Source organism: Pieris napi, chromosome 1 (assembly GCF_905475465.1).
Source record: "Pieris napi chromosome 1, ilPieNapi1.2, whole genome shotgun sequence".
In the NCBI taxonomy this organism is placed as follows: domain Eukaryota; kingdom Metazoa; phylum Arthropoda; class Insecta; order Lepidoptera; family Pieridae; genus Pieris; species Pieris napi.
Genome location: NC_062234.1, coordinates 7352562 through 7376879, shown reverse-complemented (window position 1 = coordinate 7376879; position 24318 = coordinate 7352562). Strand labels below are relative to the sequence as shown.

At 32.2% G+C, this 24318-nt stretch overlaps 3 protein-coding genes across 8 annotated transcripts; 2 read left to right on the top strand and 1 right to left on the bottom strand.

Moving 5' to 3' along the window:
- The first annotated feature begins 1399 nt into the window (after positions 1–1399).
- Positions 1400–14212, top strand: LOC125055165 (DNA helicase MCM8-like). 3 transcript variants are annotated; one of them, XM_047657490.1, is made up of 15 exons: positions 1400–1739; positions 1879–2111; positions 2202–2289; positions 2359–2490; positions 2667–2782; positions 3541–3645; positions 4656–4802; positions 5721–5937; positions 7782–7924; positions 8752–8891; positions 9310–9400; positions 10172–10302; positions 12451–12682; positions 13216–13377; positions 13989–14212. In XM_047657490.1, exons 1-15 carry the CDS (start codon positions 1532–1534, stop codon positions 14181–14183), a joined length of 2340 nt encoding a protein of 779 aa, XP_047513446.1. In that variant the 5' UTR covers positions 1400–1531; the 3' UTR covers positions 14184–14212. The 3 variants fall into 3 exon arrangements, with proteins under 3 accessions (XP_047513446.1, XP_047513532.1, XP_047513615.1); XM_047657576.1 differs by having other exon boundaries at positions 1401–1739; positions 12460–12682; XM_047657659.1 differs by lacking the exons at positions 1879–2111; positions 2667–2782 and having other exon boundaries at positions 1634–1739.
- A 54-nt stretch (positions 14213–14266) lies between these two features.
- LOC125055398 (protein-cysteine N-palmitoyltransferase Rasp) lies at positions 14267–16596 on the bottom strand. Of its 4 annotated transcripts, none has more exons than XM_047657888.1 (4): positions 16336–16595; positions 15511–16265; positions 15214–15431; positions 14267–14841 (listed from the first exon to the last, which is right to left on the bottom strand). In XM_047657888.1, exons 1-4 carry the CDS (start codon positions 16433–16435, stop codon positions 14349–14351), a joined length of 1566 nt encoding a protein of 521 aa, XP_047513844.1. In that variant the 5' UTR covers positions 16436–16595; the 3' UTR covers positions 14267–14348. The 4 variants fall into 4 exon arrangements, with proteins under 4 accessions (XP_047513844.1, XP_047513972.1, XP_047514037.1 ...); XM_047658016.1 differs by having other exon boundaries at positions 15511–15695; positions 16336–16592; XM_047658081.1 differs by lacking the exon at positions 16336–16595 and having other exon boundaries at positions 15511–15695; positions 16061–16154.
- A 1537-nt stretch (positions 16597–18133) lies between these two features.
- On the top strand, positions 18134–21878 carry LOC125055320 (uridylate-specific endoribonuclease C-like). Its single transcript, XM_047657780.1, has 7 exons — positions 18134–18337; positions 19028–19892; positions 20042–20153; positions 20707–20791; positions 20880–21023; positions 21101–21189; positions 21470–21878. The coding sequence occupies exons 1-7, from the start codon at positions 18289–18291 to the stop codon at positions 21701–21703; spliced, it is 1578 nt and encodes a 525-aa protein (XP_047513736.1). The 5' UTR covers positions 18134–18288; the 3' UTR covers positions 21704–21878.
- Positions 21879–24318: the final 2440 nt, after the last annotated feature.

Below are 24318 nucleotides of genomic sequence, written 5' to 3'. Positions count from 1 at the left end.
AAATGTGGCGAATGTGGGGTTTGAAATTTAGATGAAAACTCCAATTACTCTGTTCATGAGTTTATTAATTAATTAAGAACTTGAAAATGGTTCCAAATACTGCACATCCATAAAAAAAGTCTTCAACGTAGTATGTATAATAAACCTAAATAACCGATCTTGTTCTATGAACTGATTTTCAATTTTTATTACATGTTCACAAGATTTTCGCTATTCATCCCTATTTGAGAGAAAGAAACAGTGTAAAACTCATTTATCTTGTTTCTGATCAATTCTAAATCAAAACTATACAAGTTTATTTGTAGTATAAGAAACCCCTGAAATAAACCAAAGTTTAGTATAAGTACATAATATAATACACACGAAAAATCCCATAAACCAAAGTATCAAGACGTGTCATTCCTACTAACCAGTCAACGCTTGCACATGGCTCAATATCGATGATTGTGTATGTTCTGCATCTTGTTGATCAATTATTCTTTGATAAACATTGAAAACAATATGTCTTGCTTGCGATCGAAGAGGTTTCTTCGACATTTTCATCACTTTTTAAAGGAAATTTGAAGCCAAACCAAAAACAATTCCTCGAAATTTCAGTTGACACATGAAATTTTTCTTTTATTGCCATATGAAAATCGCTAATTTTTAAAAAAAATTTTGCCATCAGATTCTGGTAGACCTATAGTAAACTAAAACACGGTAATTCACTGTTTTATTTCCTTTTTACGCTTCGTTACACGTTTCGTTAGTTCTTGTTCTAGTTAAGATCGCTTAAGGGTATGTTCCGATATACACTGCGAGTACTGTATAGTGCTCCCACTGTTCAAAAATTCGTTCCGCTATGGACTGCCAGTATACAGCCGCAGCGTCCTAGGGAAATATATGACGTCACAAATCCCCGCTATACTTCTACTGCGAGCACTGGCGTTTTCGAGGTAAGGTACTCGCAGTGCTTTGATCACGTGATCAATCAAAACCACTTGAATGCCTAACGGCTGATATAACTTACAGTTTAATAACAAACATTTAAAATTCTAACTTACTTTCTTTGTAGTATTAATTCAATTGACAGTTAATATTAATATAGATTTTTTTAATGCGATAATACTCCAATAATAGTTTTTCTTGTTGAATTGAAAAACTTTGATGCACTCATTTGAAAACTGTGTCGAAAAACGAAGCTGACTAGTATACTGGACTGCGTTCCGTTTTAAATTGTAACCAGTATAGCTGGCTATAGAGAAACGGTTTCACAGTATACTAAATTGACGGTACTCTGTACAGTGGTCGCAGTGTATATCGGAACATACCCTTAGTCTAGCGAATTTGACAATACATGAAACGTCAAAAATCAGACAAATGACAACCCTAAGCGGGAATCTTAATAGCTAATGCTTGAATTCAAAATAGAAAAGTTTTTAAAACTGCATATAACTATAAGAAAACTTTAAAATTAAATGTTATTTATCCTTTTCTATTGTAAATAGCTAATTGTGTATCTTAAGTTTTTACGAAAATAAATAAAATTATAATGCGAAGAAATTGGAGAGGACGTTGGAATCGTAATAACAATAAGTCAAGAATATCAACAGCAGATAATAAAAGTCTCAACAATTCGACATTAAAAAATTCTACCTCTATCGCCGCAAATTCTGTAAGAGCCCCAGCTAATCAAGTTCCAATCGTCATACCAATTAATTCAGAGACAAGTGTATGGAAAATATATTTTCCAACTGAAAGTATGTTTGTTTAATTCGATCTGTTTAGAATTTATATTATTATTATTCAGTATACACATAGATATATTATGTCAATGCAGTTACAGACTATTTATGGATATTAATTATTGTATGGATAACATCTAATTATAATTTGTAGATCAGTTGCAGACCCCTGAAACAAATAGTAAAATTGAATGTTTTAAAAGGTATATTAGTAAGAACAAAGCTATATTTGATTTAGAAAAAATTGATCAAACCAGAAGTGTACCATTGGATTTACAAACTTTGGTAATTGATGACGACTTTAATAATTACTGGTCATCATTTCAAACAGATCTATTTGAGAAACCAGAATATACACTGCCACTATTAGAATTTTGCTTCCATGAGGTATAGTTCAACTAGTATCTTTTCATACATTATACTATAAAATAAAGGCTATTTTCTTTATTTTAAATAAAAATATTGTTTTCTTTGCAGAGTCTAAAATGTGAGTCAAAAGTAAAAGTAAGAGTACTAAACCACCAACCTGTAATACCAATAGCAAATTTAAAAGTAAATTATTTTGGTAAGTTTAACAAATACAGAAACTACAGTATTTTTGAAGTAATTTTTTATATTTTATATATCATTTTAGGCAAATTGGTTACAATAAAAGGTACAGTCATAAGAGTTGGTAGCGTGGGCCTTATGTGTACCTCTATGGCCTTTGAGTGTACAAGTTGTCATGGAGTACAAGCTGTTATGCAGCCACAAGGTGTTTTTACAGGTATAGTAAATTCCTCCTTAAGTTATAAAATTATACTTGAAGAAAATAAAAATCTGAAAATGAAACTACATATTTCCTATAAAGTGTTTCTGACAAGGATTTTGGACCATTATAGGTGTGCTAAATATTCTTAAGTTAGAATAAAAGTAATTTAAAATAAATTTATACACTTTCAGCACCAAATTTTTGCCAGAGTTGCAGAAGTGGCCACAAATTTGAACCACTACAGTCGTCTCCATTTACAAATACAACTGATTGGCAAGTAGCAAAAATACAGGAAATACAATCACATGTAATCTCTTTTTTAAAAACTTAACTTTGCAATGATTTCAATTTACATACAATTTAATAAACAGTATCACATGAGTGCAAATAAAATATAACAATATACAGCAACTATATCTATACTAATATTATTTTGAGGAAAGGTTTGATTTTTTGTTTGTTTGAAATGAATAGGCTCCGAAACTACTGGACCGATTTCAAAAATTATTTCACCGTTGGCAAGCTACACTAATCCCGAGTGACATATGTTTCATTTTCAAAAAAATTAGGGATGCTTACTAAAACTTGAATAATCTAACCCAAGGTGTAAAAAAATAAACAAAAAGCTTCCTTCAATCGTGTGCGCTGCGAAAACTATTAATGATTCTGAACAAAATGACGTATTACAATTTTTCAGGACACATCACTCATACACATCTATAAAAAATGTCGCGACAGCATGTCTCTATCTTTTATAGTTACGTCACAATAAGCGTCCTTTTATTAATTTTTTTTTAATTAAAATACCACCGCTAGAAAAGGCTCTTTATTCGTACCTAGGTATTGATCCTTATCAAAATAATTACCAACGTTTCACAGAAGCTACAATTTAATGACATAACCACCAAAAAAGCATAGTAGATTGGTGTTCTCCTACCGTTTCTCTTGAATAGTTTACTACTATGTAATATAACAAAAATCTTAGCCACAGCAATGCTTGGCTGAGTCTACTAGTGCAGCATAATAAGTAAAACATGTTTTTAATTTCTTATAATGTAATTTCAGAGCCTTTCTGGGACAATACCAAGAAGTGTGGAGATAGACTTACAAGGGGACCTGGTTGGTACAGCTTGCCCTGGCGATGTTCTTTCTGTGACAGGAATTGTACAGGTGAAATACCTATAATTTTGTATTCCAAGTATGATATTGGAAGTTTAAAGAAACATTATTTTTAGATTATTTTTTTTTAATTTCCCTATTGACAATTGTAGTTTTCACTGTTAGTATTGTTTTTCCATAAAAAGGATTTTTGAATATTTAGAGAGATAAGAGATGCAAATAGAACATTTGGATAAGTACATCATATATTTGATACGAAACTGAACTGAAATACTTGATTTGTATGTGTGTAACAACTATATTGTTTGTAACAACGATTGTTTCGTTTTGATAATGTAAACTTTACATCGCAATTATTGTTACTTTCACCATAATCATCTCTAGCTTATCAGGATCCGTGTGCAATAATTACCCTAGCACCCCCTACTATGCAGTCTAAATGGGATAGGTACTTACTGGGTAAAAAAATAGACTAAGTAACTTGATCAGCTTATTTGTTAATTTTTTTTACTATTTCCATACTATTTTTAAGATTGATATAACATTTATATTATACATACTAGCAAACTCGGCGAACTCCGTTTCGCCACCAGATGGCTTCGTTTTATGTAACATTTCGTTTGGTGATCCCGCTTTTCTGTTGAATTTTTTCCTGAATTTTCTTTGCTATAAACCTCACGGAGCCAGAGACTTCCAACGAATGCAAAACCGTGGAAATCGGTTCGTGCGTTCTGGAGTTATAGCGTCAGGAAGGAAAACCCGACTTATTTTTATATAGTAAATTAGTATGAGAACTTTTCGGCTTGTTGTATACCAAACAACTTATACAACAAATAAATGGAGATCCGGGTGCAAATGGTGCAATTTTAAATGTCATGAAACTGTAGGTACACTCGTATCAAGCTTCGCATATCTGTAATTGTAATATTTAATAAAAATTTCTGCATTCTAATTTCGACCTAATATCAAACATATATATGCCCAGCGCCGTATATCGGCAGCGGTATCTTCTAACCATTTCTGCCACTCTCCTCGCCTTTGACGGCCCTCGTAAATTCCAGGTCCGTGGTGAGAGCAAAGGCGGAGAAGATGGCAAACGTGCTGCGAGATTATTGCAGTTGTACTTGGAAGCTGTCTCTATTCACAGTCAGCGGAACTTGAGCAATCCTACACTGTCATTTACATTGAAAGACTATTATGCTATTCAGGTAATGTTTGGTTGATTTTGGCTTCTCCAGTTCGAAGAATTAGTAATAATAAATAATCCATTTCTTCTATCATTTTTATTTCATAGACAACTAGGTAATTAGCCTTCTGTGTCAAACAGATGTCATCCATTTTTGGGTTTGAGACGATTTCCTCACGATGCTTGCCTTGAAAGAAAATTCAATTAGTGCACAGCCGTAATAAATTCGATACAAATATTATAAAGCTAAAGAATGTATTTGTTTTGTTAAACGCGTTAATCTCAGGAAGTACTGAAAAATTGTTGAATAGTCTATTTATCGAGCTTTGGGATTTATATTGGGGGGCGTCCATAAATTACGTGAGGTGTTTAAGGGGGGGAGGGGGTCGAGTCAAATCTCATTTAATCTTACGTTGGTTGGTCTCGGCAAATAACACACAATTTTTTTTCTGATTGAAAAAAAAAAAATTAGGAAAACGGTTGACCCTAAAGGCCATCTCTACAACTTTCCGCTAACTCCATACCTAAACGCTCAACATTTCACTTATTTTGTAAAAGTACGAACTCTGTTTTATTTAGAGTTCTCCGAGCTCAAAGAGATAGCTTCTTTATGCTTTTGAGCAGAAAATTAATAAATAACACCTCACGTAATTTATGGACGCCCCCTTGCGTAACGACTTTACTATCAACATATATTATATTATTTTATTATATATAATATGTTTTATTTTGTTATATATAATATTTTATTATTTATTATTATCTTATACATAATAACATTTTCTTTTACTCTTGTGAATATAATTTGTTAATTTTTTATGGAAGAGGAGGAAACCCTAACGGGTATATTTTACTAGAAATGGTCCCCAAATCTAACAATTGTAATGCACATATATTTTTTACTGATTAGTCTCCATTGACCTGTCTACTAATATTCCAGGAGATCCATGCAACAGAAGACGTATTTCGACTGTTAGTGCATTCACTATGTCCCACAATATTTGGGCAAGAGGCAGTCAAAGCCGGCCTCATACTTGGTCTGTTTGGTGGCACGGAACACGAGAGCGCTCGTAGCAACCCGCACGTACTCGTGGTCGGTGATCCGGGCTTGGGCAAGTCACAGTTGTTGCAAGCCGCCGCACACGCTGCTCCTAGAGGTTAGAGATACTGGGCATTAAGAAATTATTGATCATTTTCGAACTGTGGAATTGACTCCCAGTCAGGTCTTCCTTTTTCTTCCTCTAATTGTTTAAAACAAGACTATACTTCTCCCTCAAAAGCCGGCAACGCACCTACTAAAATGTCCATGGGCTGCGATAACAGCCCTTTTTAGGCGTCCCGTAAGCTCATTTGCCCCGCTATACTATTAAAAAAATATGTAATATTCGTACTATCTATACTACAATAATTTTTAAACGGTTTTATTTAGCTCACCCCGTTTGTTTTATTCTTGGGTCAAATTTAGTAATTCAAATTTCACCCTCTTCCTGTCAACCGATTAATCTGAAATTTTGTATACACTTTGGATTTTGGTGACAATACAATAAACTAAATAAATAAAATAAAAAAATAAATATTATATAATATTTATTTTTTTATTATATAGTATATATATATATATAACATTATATTAAAAACCGTATCTATTTTATTAATTAAATATATATTATATTTATATTATAGAATTGATTTATTTATATAAACTAACTGGCAAGGAACCTTGCAATAATGAAGCACTAAATGAATTAAACAGAATGCGAAATAAAAACTAAAAACTAGAAAATAAAAATAGGTAAAAAAACTTTTTAAGTTAAACGGTTTTATGTTAAACATACATTGCAATGTTTAAGATAAATGTACTAAAAACCAAAAAATAATAAAATAGATACAGTCGTGGGAATTATAAACATATGCATAGACTAGACTAAAATAAAACCGTAGGGCACGTCAATTGTCTACAATCGTTGATTAAAATGTTTGTTTTGTAATGTTACACTATAATTAGGCAGTTGTTCAACCGACAACGATGGACGTGTGATAAGTAGGGCTAGAATGTGGAAACAAGCTAGCAAGCTCGATTATAAGCGAGTTTTAGGGTTTCATAGTGGTGAGCGAGTAGTACTTTTATCATATGTTTTGTCGATTAAAGACAAACTACGAGCAGTGAAACGATTCCTCGCCAGCCAGCAGTGTGAATGTCCAACGATAAACTAGTTGAAACATCTCTTTTATTTACATGGAGTGTATAACTATTGGAATTTCCATGAGCAAGAAAATAGTAAGTAATTTCAGGACGTCTGCGGGCCAACTGCCTATTTTAACGACGAATTAAACGATTCTTCTATCGCACATTAAGTCGATAATTTGTAGACAATTGACGTGCCCCACGGTTTTATTTTAGTCTAGTCTATGCATATGTTTATAATTCCCACGACTGTATCTATTTTATTATTTTTTGGTTTTTAGTACATTTATCTTAAACATTGCAATGTATGTTTAACATAAAACCGTTTAACTTAAAAAGTTTTTTTACCTATTTTTTTAAACAAATTTTTACATAATTTTTAATAGTCGTAAATGTTTTTAAACATACATGAATAACATATATATATTTTAATTTAAGTGTTTTAGTAGTAAGTTAGGTAGGATCATGATTATTCTGTCATGTTAACGTTGACTTTATACTTTTTGGGCCAATCATTTTCGCATCGCACAACTCATTCTGCGAGTCTCTTCATCATGTAAATTGAATATTATTTGGATATTGGTTTTTCCAATTTGTTTATAGTTGCACAATAATATAAAAAACGATGAAAAGAAATACTTTATATTTCGTCTGTTGTAATTTTAATATGGCAAACTATAGTCACGTGAGAGTCACGCAGAATTTTTAGTTAAAAAGAAGTTACAGAAAAAACAAGGGATATTTTTTTTTTCTTGTTGCCAGACATTTTAAAATATTTCCGTAAGGAATTGTTAAGTAATCATTTTGTATTACTAGGTGTCTATGTATGTGGGGCGTCTGCATCGGCTGGGGGCTTAACAGTAGCACTCGGTCGGGAGGCGGGTGGAGACTTCGCCCTCGAGGCCGGAGCCCTAGTCCTTGCTGATAAAGGCGTTTGCTGCGTTGACGAATTGGATAAGGTAAACATATTTTTTATAGATAAAAGTTTTTTCTATTATATATTTGAAGTGAAACATCTTTATCGACGTATGGGAGAAATTTTGTAGCAAATCGTCACGTTTTTCGGTTACGCGCCATCTTTTTCTTGTCCCTACCACGGTTGATCCGAAGAGATTCGAAGCCATTAATAACAAAAATATATAATAATGATAACAATGATAGTAATAATTCTATTACAATTAATTAAATTCTGTAATAATCTTAGTAGTAATAAGGTAGAATTAAATAATTGTATTATTTGTATTCTATTTATTTATTCTATTCTATCTATGTCTATGATAATAAAAGCCTTATTTAAACTTTATCTAAGTTAACTTTATTTAACCAATTTCTGTAAAGTTGCATATAGTAGATCATTTTTCGAGAAGTTTCACTTCTTACGTGTGTAAACCTAGTACACGCACACATTTTTTAAAAATTTTATCGCCTATCAAACCTACATTGCACGACAAATAACTTGTTTAAGTTTAAACCAAGTGCGTAATAAAAAAATCATGGCACCGTTTTTTGTTAGATTGTTGTAAATTTCAGTTAACGCATATTTTTTCCCAATAAATTTATCTTAAAAAATAAGTTCAGTGCGAAGTACTTAGGTATTGCTACTAAAATAACCCCACCACATAGTTATAACCAGATGATACCTTCCAGTTAAAAAGGTCATCGAATCTAACAAATAAACAAAAATTATTTTATTTATTTACTATTACTAATTAGTATTCTGGCTTCTAATCCGCTGTTGCATATAAAACATATTGACTCCGCCCTTCGAATATTTGGTTGATTTTAGATGCCAGCTCATCATAGCAGTCTCTTAGAAGCAATGGAGCAAGGTCGCGTAAGCGTGGCAAAGGGCGGAGTTGTTTGTACTCTTCCCGCGCGTGCCACAGTACTTGCCGCTGCTAATCCCGCTGCCGGCAGTTATAATAGGTATACAACTGTTAAAACTGTGGTAATTTTAATTCATAAAAAATATAATATTTTTGTTTTGTTGGTAGTAAATATTATAAATCTAAATAAAATAATTTTGATATATTCACAGAGACAGCTTCAATGCCTTATTCGCCCTTATATCGCCCTTGATTTGAGAATTTGCAGTAAATGTAAAATTAAAAGTATTTCCTATATATATATTGAGATTCATAAGTGTTAAGTGTACAATACATTGTGTTACTATTTTGGATTAAAGATATTGTAAACAAGATCAGTGATCGCTCGATTTAAAACCTAAGAAAAGAAATTTAATCAGATAGGTTTTCGGTCCCATATGCACAGAAGACCGATTTCTATCCTTTATACAAATAATATGTTAAAAGTTACAATTTAAATAGTTTAAATTGTATTTCAGAGCTAAGACCGTGGCTGAGAATTTGAAACTGAACTCGGCATTACTGTCGCGATTCGACCTGGTTTTCATTCTTTTGGATCAACCAGATGAGGTTTGTTCATAAATATCTAAAATGTTTAAGAGTGCGTCCACATCTGGAGAATATGCTGCGAACGTGCAGCTCGCGAGCAGTTTGCGAGTTGCGCTAAAGAGGCGCACCAAACCATTGCACGCGCGCAGCTCGTAAACGGCTCGCGAGCTGCACGTTCGCGACGCATTCGCCTGATGTGGACGCTCCCTAAGATCTTCCATTTATAGTTGGGCACGAATTGTGTACAGTAGTACAATTTTCAATTATTCATCGTCCAAGCTTCATTGTCTGATGACGTCATTAAGGTGACTTGTTGCCAGATTGTTAACTAATTATCGAGTAAACTATAAACATAACAATTATATAGATTACTAGCTGACCCGGCAAACGTTTGATTTGCCATGTATATTATTTCTAGGATATTTTTTTTGTTCAATAAAAATAACCAAAAATATGTATTTTTGTATGCTGTATCATAAAAAATAAAAACAATTTTTTTTATCTAAAAATGTAGGGGTGACTACCTTTAACATTTAGAGGTTTGAAAGATAGATAGTAGCCGATTCTCAGACTTATTGAATATGCATGAAAAAACATAAAAATCGGTCGAGCCGTTTTGTAGTATGGAAACGAACATTGTGACACGAGAATTTTATCTATTAGATAATTTGCGGCGAAACTTATCTCATTGTAGGGTAATTACATTTTAAATCATATTTAAAATATCCTTACGTTGAACGCAACTTGTCTCAATGCAATTTCTTTTCTAATCTTATTTAATTTATTCTTCAGAAAACCGATGCAATGCTCTCAGAACATGTTTTAGCGCTTCATTCGGGATCTAAAGCAAAGAGAAAGGCAGGTGCTGGCACTAGTTCTATGAACACGTCCGCTAGTCAAACTTCAAGTGATTTGTCCTTAAGGTCAGTCTACTTTTATAGTTATAATAATAGATTTTCTGTTTGTATATAACATAACATTTTTTGTAGATATGTATTAAAATGTTCATTTTTATTGTGGAACATTTTTTTGTTCTATCATCAATAGTTTTCGCAGCGCATGCGATGAAAGATATTTTATAGGCATTTTTTTTACACCTTGGGTAACATTATTGTAGTTTAAGGATCCTTTTTTTATATAAAAGTAGCCTATATTAATCAGTGATAATGTAGCATTCAAATGGTGAAAGAATTTTTTAAATCGTTCCAGTACTTTTTAAGCTAATTCTTTACAAACATACAAATTTTTCCTCTTTATAACGAATTTCAAGGGACCGAGCATTTTCTTTCTATATAGAGAATTTTCGTTATTTTGAATGAATAGAAAAAGAAACATAATTTAAATACTATCTAGTCTAATTTTATTGCTATCAATAGGTAAATTGTTCTGAACACATAACGCTTTTCTTTTACTAGCCATCTTGACAGTTTGAAATTTTGTTTACGACTGTTAATACAAGATAAATAATATTTCTTCGTAATAGAGAATGGCTGTTGCGCTATAAAAAGAATTAAGGTATGGGGTTTGTGTTAAACCAAACAAATATAACTATTCTTACGTTATAGAGAGTTACAACTAATGACGTTATAAAGAGTGTACACTGTATTAGTAGATTGTATAGATATTTTTGATTGATAGATTTAGTATAGATTGCAACACACAATTATTCAAAATAATATGACCGCTTGCTAAGATAGTCTCGCGGAGAGAGCGTGCGCATCTCAACTCTGAGCTCGTGCGATCGAATGACTACCAATGGACTTTTCTTTATGTGTGCGCATTCAACACTTACTTGTATGGTGAAAGAAAGCATCTTGAGAAAGCTTTAAACCCAAAAGACGATGTCGTGCCTCAGGTACACAAGGCTGATCATCTACTAAAAAAATATATCATGAAACCTAAACTCTGAGGGTAAGACCTAGGAGGTTGTTCTTTCTTTTAATAGACTTAAATTAAAATTTCTTTAATATGTGTAAATTCTATAAATGCTTATTTTGTTAAAATAAAAAAATATTACAGTTTAAGCAATGGAATCTATAAATATACAATAAACTATTGTTGTATTGTTAATCCTGCTAAAAAAAATCAGTGGCGCTACAACCTCTTTTAGGTCTTGGCCTCAGAATTCTGAATCTGTTTCATGATCATTTTTAAATCTAAAAGGCAAGGTGATCAGCATCCAGTGCCTGACACACGCCGTCTACTTTTTGGATCTAAGACATGTCGGTTTCCTCACGATGTTTTCCTCCACCGTTCGAGCAAATATTAAATGCACACATAGAAAGTCCATTGGTGCACAGCCGGGGATCGAACCTACGACCTTAGGTATGAGAGTCGCTTGTTGTAGAGTGTTAAATCCAGTGGCGTAGCTACCTAGGGGCTAGGCGGGGCAGTGCCCCGGGGCCCTCAAGCTCAGGGGGCCCTCGAATCCTTACCAGAAATCTCGATCGTTCTGAACTTTTGGAAATTTCTCCCAGTTTCAAAATAAATATGACAGCTTGCAACCCCACTTAAATAAAGACATTAATTTGAGAGAAATTCAAAAGTTATGCCTAGGGAATTCCCAAAATTTCGGCTACAGCTCATTGTATAACGCGAATTAGATAGCAATTGAAAACAAAACCGCATCAAGTCTGGATTTAAACGAAGTCATTGATAGTTTTGCGAAAACTAAAGCTATGTTTTTTTTTAAATATAATTGTTATTTAGTCAGTTGGTAGGTAGGCCCGACCTTTATATAATAAACCCTTGAATCTTCTCTATGTTGTTCCTGTTTAATATTTTTTTACCTGCCCTGCACAAAAAAGCTTAGCATTTTTAAAGTATTTGTATATATTTTTTTTTTTTGATAAAACCTAATCAGTTTACATAGCAATGGGGCCCCATTTTTTTAATTTGCCCCAGGGCCCTTGGTCACCTAGCTACGCCACTGGTTAAATCCTACTACGTAAGTATATATTCCTAGGGATCATGGTTTTCGTTTGAAAAATAAAAAAATCTTAACAATAGACACTAAAAAATAACTTAAAACCTTTGATTTAAACAACCATATTTGTGTGTAAAATTATTAGATTTTTCAGACAAAGGCTAAAACTTAAGCCAGGCGAAGTATTAGACGCACTACCACTGGTACTCCTTCGTAAGTACATAGCGTACGCACGCAGATACGTGCACCCCAAACTCAGTACGGAAGCTGCGAACGCCTTGCAGAGCTTCTACTTGGAGCTAAGACATAATCATCAAGCTTCAGATGGCACTCCTATAACCACGAGACAGTTGGAAGCCAGCATACGGCTAAGCCAGGTAAAAAAAATTGTCATTAAAACTTCAACCCGTCTCTCTCTCTCTTTTTTTTTTTATAGAACGGGGGGCAAACGGGCAGGAGGCGCACCTGATGTAAAGTGATACCGCCGCCCATGAACACTCAAAACACGCCGCCAATGCCAGAGGGCTCGCGAGTGCGTTGCCGGCCTTTTATGAATTGGTACGCTCTTTTCTTGAAGGACCCTAAGTCGAATTGGTTCGGAAATACTTCAGTGGGCAGCTGTTTCCACAATGGTGATGAAATGACATATATACGGAATTTACAATGAAGCTTTGATTTTAATCTTGTTAATATTAAATAATAATATTATTCATAAAAAAATAAATTAGTCTAATTGCTGACTTCTTTTACCTAAAGTTATCTGTATATAACTGTTTCTCTTCACCACAGCGCTAACACGATTTGTCAGAATGATACGTAAGAAAACTTTAGTTATAAAAGTGCAATAAGACTTATTTAGTTTTAATGAGTTTTAATAATATAAGCGATATAAAATGTTCAAAACTTTTAGGCTCGCGCAAGAGTAAATTTAAGAGAGGAAGCCACACTTGAAGATGCGAATGACGTAATAGATTTAATCAAACACAGTTTAGTTGACACATTCAGTGATGAATTTGGAAATATACAATTATCTAGATCGATTAATGGTTCTGGAGTCAGCTCAAGAAATAAGGTATTTTATCGGTATTCATTTATTATAGATACTTGCTTTTCCATTAACAAATCGCTTCGTTAATTCAGATCATAAGGTTTTGTTAGATCAAAAAAAACATTTAATTTTTCTTGGATAAATATTCTTGTTCTTGTTGTCAAGCTGAGTTCTGCCCCTGATATTGTGATACTATGAATATAGGTAATATGAAGACATATTATAAAGGGCAATGAGTTATGTCTGTACACACGCATAATAATAATTAAATCTTGCGTAAATCAATTTATGCATTAACATTTTATATCTTATTTATAAAATCAGTGATAAGAGTTGCCTTGAAATTAGTCGTGGCGAATTACAATTAAATTTAATTTTGTATGCATTAAAAGCACGATGTCGTGACTAAACGATTTTGATGATCGGGTTTCGCTTGACACGGAACATTAATCATTATTAACTATTCGAATTAACCGAATTAAATTAACCAACTTAATAAATAGAGCCTCTTGAATGAAATGGTCAGTTAAACAAGACAGAAATAAACATCCCGCCCATTTATTCCAGACTCAACGTTTAGCGCTCCCAGTAGGATAATTTCGTTATATTGAAATAGTTATTATTATATCCGGCAGGTTAAAAAGTTCCTAGATGCCCTAACAAGAAGATCCCATCAGCTTAATAAGGATGTGTTCACAAGACAGGAGCTAATTCAAATACATAAAGCGGCCGGCATCGCGGGCGACGCAAATGATCTCATAGAAGCAATGCACACACATTCCTATTTATTATTGAAAGCTTCAAATACTTATCAATTGATTGCTTTTTAGGCATATAAAATAAATGTTGTCAAAGTTGATTTTTAAACATTTTCATTCTTACAAGTTTAATGTCATAAATAAAACACTTTTAATAAATAATTATTAAATATATTTGTCACTGTAAATTCGTCATTTTAAAATAATTGACAAATTACTTTCTAGATTGTAGAATTATCACAAGTGCTTTTTATAAAAATTGTGAAAAATTAATTGTCTAGATGGGACATTTTCTAAAGCCATTGAAACATAACAACAACTATACAAAGAAGAACAAACAATTACACAATTAACAAGAGTTGGTATTTGAAAGAGATATTCGAAAAATAGATTTCCAACACCACTACCAGCAAATAAATAAAAATTCGAAATAGCTGATAAACCCAACAATGGTGCACACAAAACTGCTACAAGTCTGGCCTCCATAGTCTCTGTTTTCAAAATCTTTTCCTTAAACCAAACATACTTATCAGATTTTGATATAATCTTTCCTACATGTTCCATTAATATACCAAGATAGTTCAAGAACGACCACATAAGTATATGCCACACCATCCCATGCCACATGAATATGAAAAGGAATGTACCAAGTGATGCTAGAAGCTTGTAGGCAATTTTTGGTAAATTTATATATTCACTTGACAGAACATAACATGGTTTATAAATGTACCTAAAAAAACAAAAATATTCTAATCTAATCAGATGGACTTAAATTATTAAAAATCAACTTCGTCAAAAACATTTTTGACAAATCTATAGTAAGGTCTATGTATTATCACATAAACAAATTTCTCATAATAATTAGCTAAAAATGCTTTCTGTATAATAATAAATTGATTTTGTATTTAATAATGGTAATTTTACTTAAAACCTTTTCATAATACAAAGAATCTATTAATTCGTGCTAAAGGAAAGTTAAGTCACAAGGCATGGATTTTGTGACTAGACTTTATGGAAGATAATGATTAAACATCATCTTCTATCAAGCTTATTTCAAACAAACACAGAGACCTTATTGCACTAATTTGACTTAAATACCTACTTGACTAAAAACCTATAAAGGCCAACATCAAAATGCCTCCACATTTGAGAGTAAACGTGAATTCTTGCTATACATCGTGGAGTAGGGGGTGCTTCAATATTGTCAAGCCTAGCAAATGATCCTGTTGTGCCATATGATATCACATATTTTAAGTAAAACTCAAGCCCCATCCATAAACCTCCCCCACAAAGGGCTATACTTGACATTTTTCTTACTAACTGAAAACAAAATCTAGTTAACAAACTTATATAAATTAATATGAAGAACTTCATAAATTAAGTTATTACAAATTCTTACCTCTATATCATTTTGTATGGCATAAAAATAAATGAAATGGAATGAAAAATCCAGACATACTGAATATATTAAGAAAATAAAGATGTCTGGTAAAAATCTTAATAGTCTTGGGTAAATGTCAGTATTTTGTACTTTATAGCTCTTTTCAAACTCCTCATATAATATTATAGGTCCCATGTATAAAACTGGTAAATACAAAACATAGCTTAAAAAATTTATGCAATCGTCAGGTTTTATCCTGTTGTTTTCTTTGTTTTCTATAAAATCAAAAGAGAAACTGATACATCTTAATTCAACCCAAGCCATACAAAATAGAATTAAATACACTTCTTCATCTTGCAGCTCTCCGTGTTCCAAGAATGTCCAAAAGAAATTCTTGTATTTCAATGAATTATAGCTAAGTAATAAAAAAATACTGACAAGCCAAATGCTTATTTTCTTTCCACCAAGATTGATAACTGTAGCATATATCACAGGTTGTATTAATATAATAATCATTTGTTTATAGCCTAAGCAAGTACAAACAAATGTTAAACTTGATAGTATATACCATTGTTTTATAAAACTTGGTGAATATCGACGAATTAATTCGGATACTAGGAACTGTATTAATATGTAAAACCACGATATTTTTATATAATATTTCCAACTACTCCACTCAATATCAGACACATCTTTATATCTCGAAAACAAGTTCCAACCAGGTTGTAAATCATCTAATGAGAGATATACATTTTTATCAGCCTCCAATATTTCTGAAATAATAAAATCAAGTTTATAAATTTTATAATTATATATATATATATATTTAAAAAAATAACTTACCGGTTTGTGATTTTAATAACATATATAAAGCGTAAATATTCGCAATCGTCCAAATCAGTAAACAGATACATAGCTCTGTCTTCGGAATTAATAATTTCATTTTTCTTATACATCAAATAATTCACATTCTGATTTGGAAAGGTATTTCATTAATAAAATATTAAAATTTAGTACAGTTAATTTTAAATTATTTAAAAACACATCATTGTTAATGTTTTGACTGTTTGTGATTTGTAATGGATTACGGTTGACGGATCTCGGAATCGGAAATATAAAGGCAATGTTGCCACTTGACAACTTGGAACTTCCAATTACATAAAATTAATTTACCAACTTTCCTGCAAAATTCTGATCCCAAATTTTAAGGCTTTGGCGATCTACACACCATGGGTTATTTTTTGTTTACTAACCAAAATAGCACCTTAAACTAAATTTTTACCAAACTATATAGAAAAGTATGAAGCAATGGTCAGGAACAAATAACTACCGCGTGCCCTTATTCCTTTTTTGAACGTTGACTGAATCCAAAATCAACTAGACCTAGCACCGATCAAAGGTGAGATATTTACAAGCCAATCATAACTTACCACTTTAGCTAGTAGGTCAAAACTTTAAGAGGGTTTATAGGGTAAAATATTTCAGATGGAGCACAATTTATAAATTAAGCAGCATAATATACCTACGTGGATTCCAATCAAAAACTGTGTAAAAATTAAATCATAACTTTGACACTTAATTAGCATTTTTGATATAATGTAGTTTTAATTTTATTTTTTTAATAAGTACCAAAACAAATTCGATAAAGTTTTAGCGTGAAAAATGTATAGGTAGATCGAGCCAAAAATTTGCACAGCCCCATTCATTTGAGTAGCAAAAAATCTGTATAATCAACATTTTAGTTTTGAACTTGGTCGCTAATTTTAATACAAAACTTATGCCGAAGGCTTGGACATATAGTAAGATTTGTAATCTCGACGTCTTAGAGAAAATATCTCAGGATCTTGGGGATGTCAACTTTGTAAAAACATTTTTTTATAAAAATTCATATGTATTGGAAAATTTTGTAGCATATCATCAATGTAATGAAGAACCAGTACAAAAAGCCATAACCATTTTGTATGAACATCGGAATACCTTTTTCGCATATTATGGTATGGTCTATGGAGCCTTTAATCGGTACGTAAAGGCATTCACGGGCGATCCATCGATCCATTTGGCACGCTGTCGATCCAAAATTCGTCGATGAATGTGAAAACACTGTCGGTCCAAATGGATTGGCTCGGCGCGATGGAATTTTTGCTTCCTTTTGCCTCGACTTGACGATATTGCCGAACGCAAACACTACAACAGGGACCGAACTTTTTAAATTAGTTTTGATTTTCTATTTATCCATTTAGTTATTGTTTTTAATATTACTATGTAGGTTAAGAATATTGTAAATAATGTATATTTGTGTGTTGGAAATAAATACTTATATTTATATTATAATAGTATATTTTTTAGAAACAATTTTAGTAACATCATTTCAAAAATTTGTTTATTTCGAAAAATATAAGAATGGTTTCCTGTGATATTTTTTTATGACCAATGTACCTATAAAGTTTACTTTTTTACCTTAGGCACTAGTCTTCAAAGATTTCTCACCAGTTAGTAGAATTGTTTAGAAGTTAGAACACAATATATAAATACAGGCAAGACAGAGATGCATAGTGAATGACGTCAACCTTATTATCTAAAGTAGTCTCAGTCAGCTTTCAAAACAAACCTACGCGTTTCGTTTAGTTTGCGACTTGCGTCTTGGAACATGGGTAGTGAGTGTTCATTGAACTCGTGCGCTTTGATTTATTTTATTTAAAACACTTAAAAGTTTTTTACAAAAAACCTTCTAAGATTCACCATATTTGGTAACTCCTTATTAAACGTAATAAATATTAGTTCAAATCAGTATTTATTATGAAATTCTTAACATATGTTGTGTTATTAACGCTTCAACTGAGTTCATGTAAGTATTTTTTATATTTTTTCTTAACTTTATAATGCTTTAAGAGTCATGGTCATATACTATTATATATATATTTATATTATTATTTTTACTAAGGCATCAAATACAAATCTGTTGGTAGTTGCCAATTATAATAATACGTATTCTAACAATTAACTCTTGCATATCTAAGGTTATCATGTCAAGGGCAGCCAATGTGTATAAAAAAATGATTCAATTATGTGTATTTCAATAATACTTAATAGGTATATAATATTAATTTTCCTTGTAGTAATATACCTAAGTGCAAGTGCTGTATCATGCACACACATTCATAGTGCTAAAACATTATAAAATAATAAGACCGTTAATAAACATCTTAGTTTAAGCTTTGTACTAGTACGGTAGTGGTACATTATATTACCATAATATTACTTATTAGCCAAAACTTTTTTTAGGCTACATTGTAATTCATATAAGTCGCTCTCTCTTTTGCGGACTTTATAGCCAAAAACAAATGTTATCCTTATCATAACTCTATCGAAACTTTAGACCTTTATCCCGATAAGTGTTAATAAACCAAAGAAACCTTACGGAGCGAAAATAGATATGATAACAATTAGTCAAACGAATCTTTTTTTTTTTTTTTTTCATTAATATTTCAGGAAATCCTAGATGAATCTATTCCATCATATGCGCCTTGTTTTTCAGGTTGGAGCAAGGAAAAATACAGCCCCGTTAATGACTTTCTCTCACATGAGGCTGGGGGTCAAGTTTTACCTTATGATAAGAACAGTAATTCTCAATTTCCAACATTAAAACTACCTTCTTCAGTGTCTACAGCTAAACCGCAAGTTACAAGTCCTAATAATAAAAGGGATTATGTCGCACCTCAATTCCCAACTTTGCGCCCTATAACAAAGCCATCCACTTTGCTTGTAACACAAAATCCTCTTCCAAGTACACAGTCTTCTAAAAGAGACTACGTTGCACCACATTATCCAACGTCAAAACCTTCTTCATTGCCAAACAAAGCAAATTTAGGAACAACAACGAAGACTTCCATAAATCCAAAAAGAGATTATGTAGCGCCAGCTTTTACGACACCAAAACCTCTACAAGATAATGTCAAAGCCCAACAAGGAAAAGTAAAAGATTTAATTAATTTCTATGACGGACAAGGTAACCAAGGAAGTACAGTAATACCTAAGGTACCTAGTTATAGTTCGATTCTTAAAGGTCCTACAGTTGGGCCACAGCCAGTGACGCCATCAAATGGATTAGGTCACTCCACTAAACCTAGTTTTAGTTCAATCGCATCTGGAAATAGAAACAGCAAGCCAAGCACTCAAGCTTCGACTACTAAAGTGGGAGCTACTGGTGGTGGAAATTTACCCAGCTCTATTTTAAACAACAACAAAAACCTGCAAGGCGCAAATTCTCCTACTGATGCTGAATTACAAACATTATCAGAAGAGTTGCTAAAAAAAGATGTCAATAATGCTGCCAAGTTAGTCACAATCAGTTATCAAGAGAAGACTTCGTCCGGATCAAAAGATGATAAGGCTCCGCGAGCGTAAGTGAAACTCTTTTTTACCACCTCCGATCCTGTCAGAAATTGTCATTGAGATATATCAATTTCCTCAAAAATTTGCAACTTAATTTATTTTGAAATTTTAACCTTACCTTGTCGACAAGGTAAACATAATACGTTATTGTTTGCAGATTACTCACTATATCACCTGAAGTATGGAATATACCAACAATACAAAAGTTTTTACCACTATTAGATAACTATGAAAGAGATACATTGATTAATGAGCATGTAACACCTCAGGTAAAAATTAGTGTATAATAGTTACTTAACATTCTGCTATGAGGTGATAATACACCTCTTTGTAAAACAAACACTAAAAATGCGCATTTGATTTGGATTAAAATTTATAAAGAATTATAAGTAATTTATTAATTTAAAGTACGCAATTTAATGTGATGGAAAATCAGGCGAAGTCTTAATAGGAATACATAAGAATATACACTTGAACAAACAACGTCAAACGTGACTAATCAATTCCAATATTTTTTATAGAAGATCTTCTATTTTGATTAATAATTAAATACATTTTGATTATTCGTGAACGGGCCTAAAAAATCATTTCTATAAAATCATTAGGTAACTTTAAATATTATGTATTTCAATACCTAAATTCAATAGGTACTTAATACTTGTATTTCATGGGTGTCTATGGGCTGCGTGGACTGCCCTTTTTGGTCGTCCCGCAAGCTCGTTTGCCCCCTATTATATAAAAAAAAAAGCTATCATGTACACAATATAAAACTAAGAACTTAGGTTCCTACTGCATCGTAAACCTGATGTTTTCCATTTTTAGGAGAGAAATGAAGAAAATGCTTTCATGGATGCTATTATGTCCACAAATGTTATTCGTCACTTGATGAGCTTTTTGAAAGACAAAGGTATTGAAATATTTGACTAATTCAGTTATATTCTAATTGCGATAATTTTATATCAAGGTAAATAATTATTCAAACGTATTTGTTTTAGGATACGTAACTCAAGATCCACGCCAGCAAAGGGAATTTTTAAAACAAATGTGGTTTGGGCTGTATTCAAGAGGCAAAGGAAAAATAAGCAGCTCAGGTTTTGAACACGTTTTTGTATCGGAATTGAAAAATTCCCAAATATCGGGTAAGCTATAAAAGCATTATGTTTAACTTTCACCGGTTTCTCTATGTTTGCCTAAGAACGCATTTTGTATGTTGTAGGATTACATAATTGGATTTATTTCTCCAAAGAAGAAACTGCAAACCGAGTGAATTATTTGGGATACTTAAAGTATGCTAATTTGGCGGACGTAAGTATCGTTAACTGATAACCTTTACACATTTGAGTATCTAATATGAGCATTTGTACCTATATTAGAGGTACTTTAAAAATTATGTACGTTATTAAAATCGCCAGTCTAAAAACGATTTATCGAATTCAACCTAATTTACCTAACAACCAACCTAAAACTTATCTTGAGTTTAATTTATTCAATAATGACTGACAAATGACAAGCATCCATACAAAATATTTTTATAATTTTTCCACAGTCTACATAGATGTATAAAATATCTATTATGTTATTACAGAAAGGCGCTGTTTTGAAAATGCATTTCAATCAGCAGGGCGTCGACAAGCCAGTTGGAACGATGTTTATCGGCACTTCCCCTGAATTAGAAATGTCACTTTACACATTGTGTTACGTCACTAGAGTAGACAATGATTGCAAACTCAAATTAGGAAATAACGATGTTGATATTGTAACGTACAATTTTCGCTATAGAAGCAAAAATTACATTGGCAGCGCTTATCCACAGATATAATTTACAAATTGTACCTTTGTGAAGTCCCAGCCAACGAGTTAAAACTTATTTTAAATTGTAGGTACAATATTTTGAGAGATAAATTTTTTAGCTTTATATGTTTTTGGAAGATTGAAAGACAAGTGATAAAAAATAATACTCAGTGTAATATGTAACTAAATTTAGTTCGATCAAACTTTTTGTTTTATTTTTACGACCTAAACGATACCTTAACTGTAAAACTATTTACATTAAATTATTATTATAAATAAAGTTAGTTGCGACAGGGATCACTAACGCCTATCGAAATTGCAAATGGTCCCGTTGCCAAGTTTGCTAATGTCATTTCCATGCATATTTTTATTATTGCGATAGTGGGTTACTCTAGTTGAAATGGACATTCATCTATAGAAGGTTCAATTTAAGATCTGTAGTTCGATGAACGAAAGTGAATAACCATAGTATATCAGAATGGATTTTTTTACCTATTTTTTGTCGTAGTTTTCCTTTAAAACTCAAGACAATTCAAAAGAAGAACGCTTGCTTTACTGTATGACACTTTCTTTTTTATTAGAAAAGTATTGTATGTATGTATTAAGCTTTAGTGCGAAAGGAAGGGAAATATCTAAATATATAATAGGAAAAAGACCGCGCGATCATCGAACATCGATGATCATCGACCTCAGTCACTCCTCACTGTCGATTTGTGACCGAAATTGGTTATGTAATTTCAAATTTGTCCACGCGCAGGCATCACTTATGCCCACGTATTAATCCTAAGTCTTACTAAGATTTATTTATTTATTTATTTATTTATTTATTTATTCCATATAATTATTCTATCTTTACAGCAATTACTAATTCGATAGAACGACACAATATTTTACCCACACCAATTAACCTAAATACAAAACATTAACAGAAATATATTTATGTACCTAAATCTTATAACTAATAATATAGGAAGCAACTCTTGTGAACTCAGCCAGTGTGCAAACAAATAAGTCTACCTTAATATAAATCTTATTTAATATGTGTATTGCTCGCGTGAGTGGTGCTTCGCTAACCAAGTTGGAATGTGCGCGCGGTACATCCAAAAGTTGAGACTTCCGCCTCAGGTTTCTACTTGGTACCCGTAGGCTCAGTCTCTCCATTATGTCCGGATTATGAACCCGACCCGTAAGTATCTTAAATATATACACCGTCAAGGCTAGCTCTCTTCTGAGGCGTAGCTGGTCATTTAATAAGTGATGTGATAATAGTGGTTAGGTGTCTTAACAACCTAGATGACAACCTAATAGAAAAGTAGAAAATGTACGGTTTATGTAGGAATTTCAATACATTATACAAAATTTTAAATCATTTTTGAAGTGAAACTTCTTTATCGGGGTTGGAAAAAAATGTAGTGTAACATTTTTTCGTTACGCATCACGTTTTTCGGTTACGCGCCATGTTCCTTTTTGAAGTCAAACTTCTTTATCGGCGTTGGAAAAAAATTTACCGTCACATTATTTATTATTTATTGAAGTGAAACTTCTTTATCGGGGTTGGAAAAAAATTTAGTGTAAAATTTTTTCGTTACGCGTCACATTTTTCCGTTACACGCCATCTTTTTGAAGTGAAACTTCTTTATCGACGTATGGGTGAAATTTTGTAGCAAATCGTCACGTTTTTCGGTTATGCGCCATGTTGCTTTTTGAAGTCAAACTTCTTTATCGGCGTTAGAAAAATTACCGTCACATTTTTCGGTTACGCGCCATCTTTTTCTTGTCCCTACCACGGTTGATCCGACGAGATTAAAAGGCATTAATAACAAAAATATATAATAACGATAACAATGATAGTAATAATTACAATTAATAAAATTCTGTAATAATCTTAGTAGTAATAAAGTAAAATGAAATAATTGTATTTGTATTCATGTCTATGATGATAAAAGCCTTTTTTTTAAACTTTATCTAATTTAACTTTATTTAACCAATTTCTGTAAAGTTGCATAAAATAGATCATTTTTCGAAAAATAAGGTCATAAAGAAGTTTCACTTCTTACGTGTGTACACCTAGTACACGCACACATTTTTTTTAATACTTACGACGCAACTCCGGCAGCAAAAATCACTTTATCACTACAAGGTCCCCCGAGTCACCTACACCAAATCAGTATTATCAAATTCGAGCACCGTAATTCTAAATCCAACCCTAAAAACCTTATTATATTGTTTTTGTCCAAAAAGTGCACAAATTTTGAAGAAGCACAAATATCGCCGACAGCTCTAGTTCAAAGCTAAGTCCACCTCTTCGTGCTTTTCTTCTATTAAAATCTTAACGTGAGTTAACCCAATTGAATAAAACTAGAAACTATTAAATTTATTAAAAAGATACATTTATCTTAGTTATTTAGACGGCTAATTCTAGAAAATTTACGCGATACGAGTACTAGATTAGAAACGCCAAAAGCACCTCGGAGCAGCTTTCTCACTGAAGACATGTTTTGTTATATTAATTACCTAAACGAACTTTACGATGAAATACGACGATATTCATACGACACTTTTGAACATCTAAAAAGTAAAGAATTGTATCTTATTAATCTAAATTAGTTATTATTTCGACACAAATGAAGTTATTATTTACGT